General features: G+C 33.7%; 1 protein-coding gene across 1 annotated transcript in view; it reads left to right on the top strand.

Annotated features, from left to right (window-relative positions):
* Positions 1 to 4,305, top strand: part of LOC137641463 (carbohydrate sulfotransferase 4-like) — a 35,177-nt gene extending 30,872 nt beyond the window's left edge. The window contains exons 5-6 of the mRNA XM_068374045.1: positions 589 to 708; positions 1,069 to 4,305. Of these exons, the coding sequence (XP_068230146.1) occupies positions 589 to 708; positions 1,069 to 1,408 (460 nt within the window). The 3' untranslated portion in view covers positions 1,409 to 4,305. The remainder of the gene's footprint in view (positions 1 to 588; positions 709 to 1,068) is intronic.
* Positions 4,306 to 15,000: the final 10,695 nt, after the last annotated feature.

Here is a 15,000-nt window from a genome sequence, read left to right as displayed (position 1 = left end):
ATGGTGATACCGGTAATACATCTGAAACTAAAGTTTGATCATTTGTCTTTGGAACTAGTCCCTTAACATATTAATTAATCTATTCCTTACAGTAATAAATTGTTCACCTCATATATGGTAGACTATATCAAACAAATATACTACCTTTCAGTCAAGAATATAAAACTATGGCCAAGTTCTGGTTTCTACAAATCAAACCTCCATATTCGTACCTATTAAAGAATTGCTGTGCAGTTTCCCTGGATATAATACAATTTGCATCTTCAATTTGTAGTAAGACTTTCAATGCATATATCTAAGATGGGGGTGATTTAGCTATCAAAAGGTAACTTAGAAAATATTACCCATTAAAATAATCTGAAATCCGGATCAGGTCACGACAAGTCCATATAAATAATTTAGACAAAAGCTTGAAAGATGTATCCTCCACTAACCAGCCTAGTGAAGAATAGATATATTTATTTTTCATATAACTTAGATAACATATTTATTTTTCATATAACTTAGATAACATATTTATTTGTCAAAATATTTAGATATTATGAATTTTGGTGAAAAACTTATAATTTATCTTTGTTTTTTAAACAGATCTCGTGACCGAGTGGGATGGTGCATTTCTGATACATGTAGAAACCCTGACGTGGTTTGCAGCTTACTTGAAGAGGATATAAAACAGGCCGAAAAGATGGCACAGTCGTTTCCAGAAAAGTGAGTGGCAAGGCTTACATGAAACAAAAGATTATTTCCATCAAAAAAAAGTAAAAAAGAAAAAAAGGAAAAAAAAAATCATATCTCTGGAAAAGCACCACGTGATACAAGCATTTGTTACACTCTGCATATCAGCCAGGATTTTGTATAAACGCATATAATATTCCATAAAATGCAGCGTCATAAAATATTTATTCATAAAATTAGAAGAAGAAATTGCATTTAATTTAGTATAAGTTATGATAATTTCAAGATACTAAAGGTACCAGTGCTTAAGGGTTTTATTATGCATATGCAAATTCAATCAGTAAGTAAAGAAGAAACATTAAAAACCTCATTTTCCATCAATGTTTCCCACAGGTTCAAGTTCATGCAATACGAAAAGATAAACCAGAACCCAGAAGGATCCTTGAGAAACATCATGTCGTTTCTCAACATGTCAACGTCTGAATCTCAGCTACGCCTGCTCAGTCCAGCCTCGACAAACCCCGACTCCCTTTACAGCACAAGAAAAGACCCAAGAGTACAGAGTGCACGGTGGCGCGAATCAGCCTCCTACCAAACAATCAGAACCATCCAAAAATCCTGTGCTAACCCCATAGCCACGATGGGTCTCCAGATGTTTAGTTCAAAAGAAGAACTGAGGAATCATTCCATACCCCTTCTCATCAATGAAACTTTTGTCGTTCCTTTACACTAACCCATGTAGATGGTACGCTTTAAAAAGGTACTGTACTTCAAAAGTATATGAAAATTGATATAAAACTTTATAGCTTTGCTCGATAATGCTTCTTTTGTCTTTTACAACTATTTCAAACAAATTACATAGGGCTAGTCCACAAAACGAGGGGTACCTTTAGAACTGTGATATGAACGTTTATTACAAAAAAAAAAAGCTTCTTAGTAAGATAACAACTTTCGCTTCGATAGAAATTTAGCAAAGCATTCTGTGATAACATAATGATTTACTGTGTGAATTCAACATATAACTTGACACAAAAAAATAAAGATGTTTTATATTCTAAATAAAAAAGATCATATAGTTGTACGTCATAATACGAAAATGTGCGGAGTAAAATGTCATCTAACATATTTGGTAAGCTGAGATTCTTGTTGTTATTACTCATCAAGCCTCTACAATACAGCTTCTACAGGACACTTTTATACCCTCCAGGGAAACCTTATAACCAATGATATTACAAGGGGTGCTTTGTAATCGAAATACTCATCAAGTTCTTCATGACCTATGACGTACTTAATTAGCACATCTGATAGCGTACAAGTAACATTTACTGGAAAACACACATGTACAATATAAAAAAATTACATCTACCATAAAAACTACCTAAAACATTGTGCCATAGCAGAAGTTCCGATGGAAAGTTTGTAGGATCTAGTGGCTTCCATGAGCTTCCTTATTAGAATATTTAAAAAAATAGCCTCTAGTCTGCATTCCATTTCAATCACTTCATACGTTTTACTGAGAGTAACCGTGACCATCGATTGGCATGAACTACTTAGGCAACCACGTTTAGAGAATTGAGTCAGTTGCATCTCAAAAGAGATGAGAAATTCAGCAAGAGTCAGAGATCCAACATTAGTACAATAAATCATACATTTGAGGACCAAAGTAATTTCCACAAATAGTATTGAGGCATCTTATATCCTCTTCTGCGTGGTGAAGATAAGATATCGTGAAACTATTTGTTTGTTATACACCTCTGAATGTGGCTTTGTTCTACGCATTACAGCTTGATTCAGGGCTTCTGATAACAAGTAACCATTCTCAAAAGACAATAGCTGGTGGATTTAAAAATCAGCTCTTGAAATGTTTTCAGAGGCAACATATCAGAAAACAAAGCTAGTGGGTCTCTCAGGATATTGTATATTTGAGGAAGATCAGATAACCCCATAGATAAGATAGGATGAAAACAAAGCCCTCTCATAGAAGTCAGAAACAAGTAGTATTAGTGAAACAAAATCTTGGAATAATGAGAGTATGGTGATATCAGAGAAAATCCAAGATTGTTGATTTAGATAGTTGCTAGGTTAAGTGATGCTCATATTGTTGGTATTTTTCTACCTCCATAATGGAACGATTATCAAAACATGCGCCAATGATTCTTTTGTTTCTGTGTGATGTTGAATGTTGTATGTACACCCTAATTCTATTTTAATTACAGCATTAGTCTTCAATTTGCTTTCAAATTACCTTAGATAACGAGCCAATGTCTCCAGGTATTATATGCAAAAGGTCTCCTTACCTAACAGACTATATAATCAGGGTTCTGAGTAAAGGTAGTTATGGTGTATAAAGCCCTCCTATCGCCAGTATGGGCCTTGTGTCGTAACTATTTTCTAATATATTTCCTTAATTTTTCATGTATTACTTTCCTTCCTTATAGAAAATCTTCCCAGGTGAAAATACCTTTAACAACCAATGCCCTAGATAAAAATTTCCTCTCTACTATTTCTGAAAATTACACCTATGTAATTGTTAATTTCTATGTCTATTTTTTTTCACAGTAAAGCCTTACTTTCAATCGGATCCACAAACTTGCTTGCTCCAACCTCCAACACACAACTTTACAAATTGGTATAACTTTCCAGTGCAAGCCTTTCTTTATACCTTGGTTAAGCCACATAAACGAATCTTCACTCTACTGTTCTGATAAACTGTCTTCTTTGAGTTTCAGTTGGCACTTACATCTCAATCTCTTAGTGATGAGTTTCGTTCTTACTCATGCTGAAGACTTTGCATCTGTTATTACGTAGTGCTTAGCTCATATTTCAAACCTCTCATTCACCTACTGTATATTGTATCATGTTTATTATTCAACCTGGTTCCCAACCTTGCAGACAATTTTATCACTCGCTTTCTTCAAAAGAGGCATCATGTTAACTTTACCGATAGTTACTCTGTACTTGCAACAATGGTAACAAATTTACACCATTCACCCATTCTTCAGACTATAAGAGCATTGGACTTCTTTTAAGCCTCTCTTATTAACTCAGAAACTCTCTTATTAAATAGAAAACTCTCTTATTAACTCTTCGCCTTAAGAAAGCGTTCATATTTCCCACATAGTCCATCTCGTAAACCATAACTCCAGATAAAAAGAAACCAAAAAAATAAGTTTTCTCTAAACATTTTCTTGTCTTTCAGATTAGCTGGTGGCATTTGATTTCCACAATGCTTATGAAACTCGCTACCATTCAAAAAGCATTATTGCCTAGCAAACTACTCAGCTCGTAATTCACTCTCTAAGCAAATCTCTCAAGTATATTCCTACTTACTATTTTTCCTAAAACTCTAAACCATCTATAAAAAAATATAGTTAGCTTTCAGTTAATGCTTTCAGTTATCTTCTGCTTTCTCAACGCAACTTTCTTTTATTTTTCTTCGCCCTCTGCAATCCAATTTTACAATAGTGAGCTTTTCTGTTAGTGGACCATACATTTCTTTTTAGAATCTATAACGGCTCCTCGTCTATTGTTTCAAGTTTTAAATCCTCACCTACTTGACCTTCCTGAATGGTGTTGCTAAAAGTTCTCTGAACAGCAACCTTAGTCCATGTGCCTTTAATCATGACATTACCTATCATTCTGTAATATATATATGTATATATATATATATATATATATATATATATATATATATATATATATATATAATCTTTCCACCTTTTCCCCTCCCTATAGGACTCTCCATTATGTACAATAGTAACCAAATTGTCAAAGTGACACAATATGTATATATATATATATATATATATATATATATATATATATATATATATATACCTTTCCACCTTTTCCCCTCCCTATAGGACTCTCCATTATGTACACTAGTAACCACATTGTCAAAGTGACACCAATCACTATTTTTCACTATATAAAAAGCTGATTTAAGCTCCTACCGCATCTTATTGGCTCTCTAGTATGACATAAACCTTATTTGGTTATCATTATTTATCTACTAAATCACTCTTTGAATTTTACTTGAATAAAAACACAAATTCAAAATAGTTTGAAAAAACTGGTTCTTATTTTTTTTCACTTCAAACACTTGCAGTGCCTACGTTACAGAACCCCCAATCTATATTTCATCCAGAATTCTTGCTATTAACGTCCCAAGTAAATGAAGCCAAATCATATTTCATGAATGATGCCATAATTCCCACCGCTTAAATTCTCAATCTAATTTTGCAATTTGTAATGTTTATATATCATGTTAATGTTTCTGAAAGCCTTTTATGTTTCCAACTACTTAGTGACATGGCAATATTTTTGCATTAATTTAACTTAGCCAGTCTCCTTCATAGTACAATCAATTTTTATTGCAGTTGGAGTTTTGGCGATAACTGGTTTAAAATTTACAAAGAACTGCAATTAAAACTCTTTATCTTTTAGTCTTTAAAACATTTACCTTTATGGAAAGTGTTTTTATGTTTCTCTTCAACATCTCAAATACTTTACTACTCTTGTTTCGCTTCAAATACTTTGCTACTTTTGGTTCTCTTCAAATACTTTACTACTTTTTTTTCGTTTCAAATACTTTACTACTTTTGTTTCGTTTCAAATACTTTACTACTTTTGTTTCGCTTCAAATACTTTACTACTTTTGGTTCTCTTCAAATACTTTACTACTTTTGTTTCGCTTCAAATACTTTACTACTTTTGTTACTCTTCAAATACTTTACTACTTTTGTTTATTTCCCCGAATTATACTTTCTGTTGTTTATTTCATATTTATATGAGACACCTTAACTCATAAAAGCCTTTTAAACACCAGCATTACCGTCCTTCCTAACCTGATGGTGTCCTATTATTAATACATGCCAATACAATTCATAAATCCCGTTTATGAACTGAAAATATCCCCCTAAACATCCTTATATGAAAACACGTGATATCTTCAGCGCTCTCTAAAGTGAACTTTTAGTTCATCCTAGTCTTCATTCATAAAATACTTCCTAAACTTATGTATGTACGTATAGATAGATATATGTATGTATGTATGTATAGATATATGTATGTATGTATGTATAGATATATTTATGTATGTATAGATATATTTATGTATGTTTAGATATATGCATGTATGTGTGTGAGTAAAAACACCGTGGACATATTTCAGAATAGTAAGTAATGTGTAGATGTATTTAGGTAGAAATGCACATCATTATTGTCACATGTATAGCCGAGTGTTATGTGTGGTCATTTCTCTATTTAAGTTGTCACGGGGCTGCCTTGATTATTATTAGTAGCACAGCATATTTGTTCACTTAGGGTTGTGGCAGCCGATGTGGTAACGTCCCTGACTGGTAAACGCCAGACTGGGGTTCGAGTCCCGTTCAAACTCGATAGTTTCTTTGGTCGCTGCAACCTCACCATCCTTGTGAGCTAAGGATGGGGGGGGAGCCTATAGGTCTATCTGCTGAGTCATCAGCAGCCATTGCCTGGCCCTCCTTGGTCCTAGCTTGGATGGAGAGAGAGGGCTTGGGCGCTGATCATATATATATATATGGTCAGTCTCTAGGGCATTGCCCTGCTTTATAGGGCAATGTCACTGTCCCTTGCCTCAGCCATTCATGAGGGGCCTTTAAACCTTTCATGAAAAACTACTTAATCACAGTTGAGGTACAATGAGTTTTTAATCGCTATTATTGCTACTACTGTCCTATCCTTATATGGTCTACACAGCTACACAGGCAGTGAAGTGGGATGCACAAATTTCAACTTGAAATCTTTCAATTTGCCTTTATTAATCCCATACAAATATGTAAATAGGTATTGTTCAATGTTTTTGTTTATAGAATATGTTTAGTAATGCTCAAAAATCAAGAATTTTACCTGACTATTCCGGTAAAACTTATTATTATAGCAAATATATATAATTGTTACCAAGTAACCATAAGCTTTTGCTACTACTGTTCAAAACATTACAAAGAATGCAATAAACAAGTATATTTAGAAGATAGTAAAATCATTATCCTTGATGTACCCAAAGTGATTTTCAACGATGGGAATTTCATTTAATTTTCTGTTTATTATTTGACAATAAATAAAGTTTTGTGGGTTTATCTAGAGAAACAATTGGTACATTGCTACTGAATTTTTTCAAATGAAAGCTAATTGGACAGCTAACTAATTGTCCTTTTCTAAACACAGAGGACTCGGGCATAACTAATAAAGGTGATATTTAAATTAACAGGAAAATTCTTCAGATTGCTAATAAAAACAAAAGAAATGCGACACTACAAACTTAGAAAGTTTGTAAAAAAATGGGCAATTCATTAGAAAAAGTTTGGAAGAGAAACATATCACTGGAAAGTTCTTAGTCCTGAATAGGCCATTCGTTTAGCCTCTTCACTGATCGTACATGGGGACTGGATGATTGTAACAATAATTATAATTACGATTCGATTGGAATACATAGATAACAAGGTTGATCTACCCATCACGTCCACTTAAAAGATTTAGAGAATATTTTCGTTTCAAAGAACTTTCCAAAATGAAATTTACAGAGGCTTCCACATTACCTTTAGTTTTGGGGCTTAAAAGTAGCATGAAATTTACAAATCCTAATCAAATGTCTACAAAGCTACAAAGATATATATGTATATATATATATATATATATATATATATATATATATATATATATATATCTACATACGAACTACCAGGCTTGTTACCGATAAGAAGATCATTACTCTTCATGATCAAATGGTCTAAAGAACAGCCTTCCAGAAGGAGACAAAGTTATGAAAGAGATAAAAATATAATAATGATAATTTGAGGGTTAATCCTTAAAAATCCTATAAAAACGTTGAAATTGTCATTCCCAGCAGTCTTGGCCTCTTACATCAATGATAATATCCCAGGTGCCACCTTATATTAAAATGCAACCGAGGCATAAAATTAAACATTTCATCAAAGATGTTTTTGGAGAGTTATTGTTATTATATGTTACTATGTCACTTATTCAACTCAATTTTTCTATCAGTGGAATTAGCAACTATTGTTCCGTATTTGCTTTTCACCAGTCACTACTTGCACTTATAAAAGCATGTGTGACTATGGGGTACTATGTACAAATATATATACAGTACATATATACATATATATATATATATATATATATATATATATATATATATATATATATATATATATATATATATATATATATATATATGTATATAAATATATATATATACATATGTATATATATATATATACTGTATATTTATATATATATATATATATATATATATATATATATATATATATATATATATATATATATATATACATATACATATATATACACACACACACATATATATATATATATATATATACTGGTATATAAAAAAAAAAACTTTCTGAGTGGGAATACAGCAATATACTAGTCATTTCTATCCATAGTAGGTTGGTTTGCTGTGAGCGATCAGACTAAAGTCTTCCACCATCAGTAATTCGGTATGGATGAAGGAGTAGCTTCTAATTATTATTATTATTATTATTATTATTATTATTATTATTATTAATACTTGCTAAGCTACAACCCTAGTTGGAAACGCAGGATGATATAAGCCCAGGGGCTGCAACAGGGAAAATAGCCCAGTGAGGAAAGGAAACAAGGAAAAATAAAATAATGTACGAACAGTAACAACATTGAAATAAATATTTTCTATAAAAACAATAAAAACTTTAACAAAACAAGAGGAAGAGAAATTAGATTGGATAGTGTGCCTGAGTATACCCTCAAGCAAGGGAACTCTAACCCTAATTATCCATTCGAATATCTTGTACTCAATATAATGAATAAACTATAGATCTCAGATTGTAGTATTTGATCTGAGTCAGTAGGGCTTGGAAATCCCGCTTTCCACATCTCCATACTGATCCCTGATAAAGTTATTATTCATCTGCGAAGGAAGAATGCATTCATGATTTCAGCATCGTAAATATTCACACCACATGAACGCTGCTGAACGTCTTCGTCTATATTTTTTTTTCAATTTTTTTCATAGTTTATATAGGAAATATCTATTTTAATGTTGTTATTGTTCTTAAAGAATTTTAATTTTCCTTGTTTCCTTTCCTTACTGAGCTATTTTCCCTGTTGGGTCCCTTGGACTTATAGCACCCTGCTTTTCCAACTAGGGTTGTAGCCTGGCAAGTAATAATAATAATAATAATAATAATAATAATAATAATAATAATAATAATTCTAGAATTTTTTATTATCCCAACGCTAAACTTCACAAAATAGCCCTTTATTTTTTCATTGTTTTTACGTATGTCCGACGCTGTTCGTTTTTTTCACACCAAATTCATCGCAAACACCAACCACAGACCATCAGCTTTCTTGATAACATCAAGCTTTTGTACACCCAGCAACAAAACCTGGCCAGACCCTCTTGCCCTGAAAGGTGGCCGACGTTAAAAAACTGTGACATCGTTAGGATGGTTCGAATATGAGGAGGAGGGAAATTACCGATATCACTCAAAGAAATGCGATGAAGAGAGAGAACTTTTTTATTCTTTTAAGAAATGTAATCTAATATTATTTCGAAAGTAATTCATCAAAAGACTTTATCATTACTTTTAATTTGAATTTTCGCATCCTATTTCTTTATAAAATTTTCTTGAATAATATTGGAACTGACTATTCATATTAATATTCATAACACGGCAATATCATTCGTTTGCATTTTCTTAAGCAATTCCTCTCTCTCTCTCTCTCTCTCTCTCTCTCTCTCTCTCTCTCTCTCTCTCTCTCTCTCTCTCCACATACATACACACTGTAGCCTATGTATTATACGTATTTTCTGTGTTTTGAACGACTCTGATATCGATTCGTACCGAAAATGGGTTGTTTTAAATCTCCAACCTGAAATAATAAGTCGAAGCTTTCGGTTATTTCAATGCAGTTAGCTGAAAATGTCAATTACCCTTCGCCCGAGTTCGATCGCCGAGTGAGCTGCAGGCGTTACTTAATAATGAAAATAATAAATTATAGTATTAATTATCTTTTCATCTTCCTATTCAGTCTCTTAACTTTTCCTTTAAATTGCAAATCCGAGCGTTGAACGACTTCAGAACTTTCAGACTCAAATTCATAAATCAAATCATGTAGTTTATTACAATTATTATTATTATTATTATGATGATGATGATGATGATGATGATGATGAGTTACTAGGGTTTATTGAAACGAAAGAAGAGTTTTTTCGCGAGTCCTAAACGGCTTCGGAAGAAAATCTTCACGGATCTCCGAATGGCTTCTGAAGAAATGGCCATAGAATTAGCATGGAGTTCTGAATGACTCCAGAAGAGATTCTTCCTGGAGCTCCCTGAACGACACCTGAAGAAAATTTTCCGGGATCTTCAAAAGGCTTCAGAAGACATAGCCGTAGACTTAGCATGGAGTTCTGAATAACTCCAGAACAGAATCTTCCCGGAGCAATTTTGAACGGCTCCGCCCCGAGCTTCAAATGACTTCTGAAGACCTGATCACTTTTTTTCAAACTAAGCATGCAACGCAGTGAACATTGTTAATGGCTATTTGGAACAGGGAGCTGCCTGTTTAGAATTGTGTATTACAACTACAGGATCAACAGGAGGCTCTTCGGAACACCTTCATCTACATCTGGTTTTGGTGGTTGCTGCAGAAGTTGTCGAGCTTTGAAGAACATAATGTACGCGCCTTGAATGATCCTTTGCTTGGGCTTTTGCAACGATGTCCTATAATTGGAGACTATTGGAACTAAGGAAATAAGGACGGAGACAGAATGGTTCAACTAAACGGTGAGCGACGTGTGGTTCTTCAACAGGATAGTCCCAAAATTCGACATTGAAGAAATGACATATCTAGATCGTATTGGTAAATATATTATGTTGCTCGTCGTTTATTTTAGCGTGATTATGTATGCGGAGAAAATCTATTGCATTTCTGTCTCTACCCATCGCCCCGATGGACAAAGACATGGATGCCATCGATTTCTCTGAGGAATTTGACGAACTGAGGACACACGGCACTGAAATCTCTCTTGAAATCTAGAAGGAAACTGACGAACTAGGAAAGAATACGAATGAAATCTCGAAAGAAATTGACGAACTAAGGAAACTGGAAGATGAAATATCAAAGAAAACCGAAAAACTAAAGATCTTGTAAAACTAGAACAGACAGAAGAGAACAGCAACGAAGACGTAAAATAGCCTTTAACGTTAGAGGTAAGTCAACTTGAAATAGAGGTAAAAAAAGCCCCTAATATGAGAAAATAAGGCACTTCAAAATAGCGGTAAAAAAAACCCTTAAAGCTAGAAATAAAGCACCCCAAAATGGAGATTTAAAAAACCTTAATGCTAGAAATAAGGCACATAAAAATAGAAGTAAAAAAGGCCCTAATGCTATAAATAAGGCACCTAAAAATAGAGGTAAAAGAGCCTCTAATGCTACAAGTAATGGACCTCAAACTCGAGGTAAAAAAGCCCCTAATGCTATATATAAGGCTCCTAAAAATAAAGGTAAAGAAGTCCCTAATGCTATAAATAAGGCACCTAAAAATAGAGATCAAAGAGCCTCTAATCATGCTAGAAGTAATGCACCCCAAAATCGAGGTCAAAAAGCCCTTAATGGTATAAATAAGGCACCTAAAAAGAGAGGTCAAAGAGCCTCTAAAGCTAAAATTAATGCACCTTAAAATCGAGGTCAAAAAGCCGCTAATGCTATAAATAAGGCACCTAAAAATAGAGGTAAAAGAGCCCCTAATGCTACAAGTAATGCACCTCAAAATCAAGGTAAAAAAGTTCCTAATGCTATATATAAGGCACCTAAAAAGAGAGGTCAAAGAGCCTCTAATGCTGAAAGTAATGCACCTCAAAATCGAGGTCAAAAAGCTCCTAACGCTATAAATAAGGCACATAAAAATAGAGGTCAAAGAGCCTGTAATGCCACAAGTAATGAACCTCAAAATCGAGGTAAAAAAGCCCCTAATGCTATAAGTAAGGAACCTAAAAAAAGGAGAGGTCAAAGAGCCTCTAATGCTAGAAGTAATGCACCTCAAAATCGAGGTTAATAATCCCCTAATGCTATATATAAGGCTCCTAAAAGAAGAGGTCAAAAAGCCCCTAATGTTATAAATAAGGCACCTAAAAGAGGTCAAAGAGCCTCTAATGCTAAAAGTTATGCAATTCAATATTGAGGTCCAGAAGCCCCTAATGCTAAAGATAAGGCACCTAAAAATAGAAGTCAAAGAGCCTCTAATGCTAGAAGTAATGCACCTCAAAATCAAAGTAAAAAAGCCCCTAATGCTATAAATAAGGAACCTGAAAATGGAGGGCAAAGAGCCTCTAATGCAACAAGTAATGGACCTCAAAATTGAGGTAAAAAAGCCCATAATGCTATATATATGGCTCCTAAAAATAGAGGTAAAAAAGCTCCTAATGCTATAAATAAGGCACCAAAAAAAAAGAGAGGTCAAAGAGCCTCTAATGCTAGAAGTGATGCACCTCAAAATCGAGGTCATAAAGCATCTAATGCTATATATAAGGCTCCTATAGAGGTAAAAAAGACCCAAATATTATATATAAGGTTCCTTAAAATAGAGGTCAAAGAACTTCTAATGCTTGAAGTAATGCACCTCAAAATCGAGGCAAAAAAGCATCTAATGCTATAAATATGGCACCTAAATATAGTGGTCAAAGAGCCTCTAATGCTAGAGGTAATGCATCTCAAAATAGAGGTAAAAAAGCGCCTACTGCTATAAATAAGGCACCCAAAATAGATGTCAAAGAGCCTCTAATGCTACAAGTAATGCTCCTCAAAATCGAGGTCAAAAAGCCCCTAATGCTATATATAAGGCTCCTAAAAATAGAAGTAAAAAAGCACCTAATGCTATGAATAAGACACCTAAAAATAAGAGGTCAAAGAGCCTCTAATGCTAGAAGTGATGCACCTCAAAATCGAGGTAAAAAATTCCCTAATGTTAGAGATACGACACCTCAAAATGGAGGTAAAAAAGCACATAATGCTAGAGATAAGACACCTCAAAATAGAGGTAAAAAGTCAGCTAATGCTAGATATAAGGCACCTCAAAATAGAGGTAAAAAAACTCCTAATGCTATTGATGATAGAGATAAAGCCCCTAGAAATAGAGGTAAAAAAAAAAAGTCTAATGTTAGAGATAGGGCACCTTGAAATAGAGGTCACAAAGTCCCTAACACTACAGATAAGGAAACTCAAGACAGAGGTAAAAAAGCCGCTAATACTAGAGATAAGGCGCCTAAAAATAGCGGTAAAAAAGCTCCTAATGTTAGAGATAGGGCACCTAAAAATAGAGGTAGAAAAGGCCCTTAATGCTAGAGATAAGGCACCTTGAAATAGAGGTCAAAAAGCCCTTAAAGATAGAGGGAAGGCACCTAAAAATAAAGGTCATAAGGCCCCTAATTCTGGAGATAAGGCACGTAAAAATATAGAGGTCATAAAGCTAAAGTTAATGCACCTAAAACAGAGGTAAAAGAGCTTCTAACGCTAGAGATAAGGCACCTCAAAATAAGAGGTAAAAGAACCTCAAATGCCTGAAGTAGGGCACCTCATAAAGCCCCTGATGCTAGGGGTAAGGAACCTCAAAATGTGGGCCAAAAAGGTGATACAATTAAATGCAGCATATACTTCAGGTATTTTTTATGAATGAAATGACCCCGCTTCAGCCAGGTGAGTGGCGAACTGAACAGCCAGCATACCTCCTCCTCACCATGCAGGCTCCTGCTACTTAACACCCGTCAGTGAGTCCCAGACAAAGACTATATACTGAAGGAAGATAGGAAGGCTCAGGCTTTTAACACACAAATGAGTGTGCTATGAAAAGATGCCAGATACTCCCATGCGAAACGAATGGCTCCATCTCTTGAGCGAGCAACCAAACATTCAGAGCGGTAATGCTTACGGGTATATAGGATGAAATTCGATTGTAAATTTTGCGACATATTTGTTCATAATTTGCATTACTATGTCAGTATATTTTACTCATATAATCATGATATTCTTAAATTTTAGGTAACTAAATTGCAAATTATGTTTCTCAGTATATTTTTTAGAAATTCAATAGCTATATCTCTTATGATTTAGTTAATTTTCTTGCAAATTTAAGTATTGTACAGTATATTACAACCATTTTTAAATGTTCTATACAATACCACATTCGAATAAATTAAAACATACTGTATATCTGATTTGTTAAACTTAACCACAAATGCTTATGTGTAGGCATACATTTAATTACAGTTTGTAGGCCACTGTAAGATGGAGAGATATTAGGTGTATAAAAACACAATTGTATTTTATTTTTTATTGAAATGGAAAAGCATGATGCACTCATGTATAGTTTAGTATTATAAACTAATAAATGTATAAATGTACAATCAGAAGGATCAAAATAACACAAAATTGTATCACACAAAAAAATAATCAAACGGGGGTTGGAAATAAAAATAAGGTAGCATACAAGCCGACAAAAAATTAAAAACAAAAGAGATTTACTGTGGATGCCTTGCCTTAATCTTACATCCAATATCAGTGGGGCTTACTCATTAGTAGCACATACTGCATGTATTATACTGTTTGGACTCACCGTTCTTTGTCCTTATGGAACCTGTGAAATACCAAATGAGGATCGGTTTCTTTTTGTTTATGGCACACAACACACTTGTGTGACTTCTTTACTGTCGGCGCCATTTTTCGTTTGAGTCAACTATCAAATTCTGAATATAAACAAACAGACGACAAACGATGTAAATATTAACCACAATGGCATTTAATATCGAATTCTATCTTTGGGAATGAATATCCCTTTTTATTTATGATAACAGCTGGCTGGGCAGAAATTCGAACCTATGCCTCTTAGCCGAAACCATGCTTGCAGAGACTGTAACCAACCATGCTATCAAGACAAATACAAGTTTATTACAAGTCTACCGTACATATTCCTGTCAAATTCAAGAATCTGTTCTTAGATTTGAAATAAACTCATCTCCACTATGATAGCTGATTAGTGTTTGCGACACGTTGCTATTGATAACTATTCATAATAAATAACCACGTGTTGCAAACTCACTAATCAGCTATCATAGTGGAGAAGGGTTGCTCTCAAGTCTAAGAACAGATTCCTGAATTCCACAGGAATATGTACGGTAGATTTGTAATAAACTTGTTTATATATATATATATATATATATATGTATACTGTATATATAATATATATATATATATATCTAT

This window comes from Palaemon carinicauda, chromosome 5 (assembly GCF_036898095.1).
Source record: "Palaemon carinicauda isolate YSFRI2023 chromosome 5, ASM3689809v2, whole genome shotgun sequence".
Classification (NCBI taxonomy): domain Eukaryota; kingdom Metazoa; phylum Arthropoda; class Malacostraca; order Decapoda; family Palaemonidae; genus Palaemon; species Palaemon carinicauda.
This window is presented reverse-complemented; position numbering and strand designations above follow the sequence as displayed.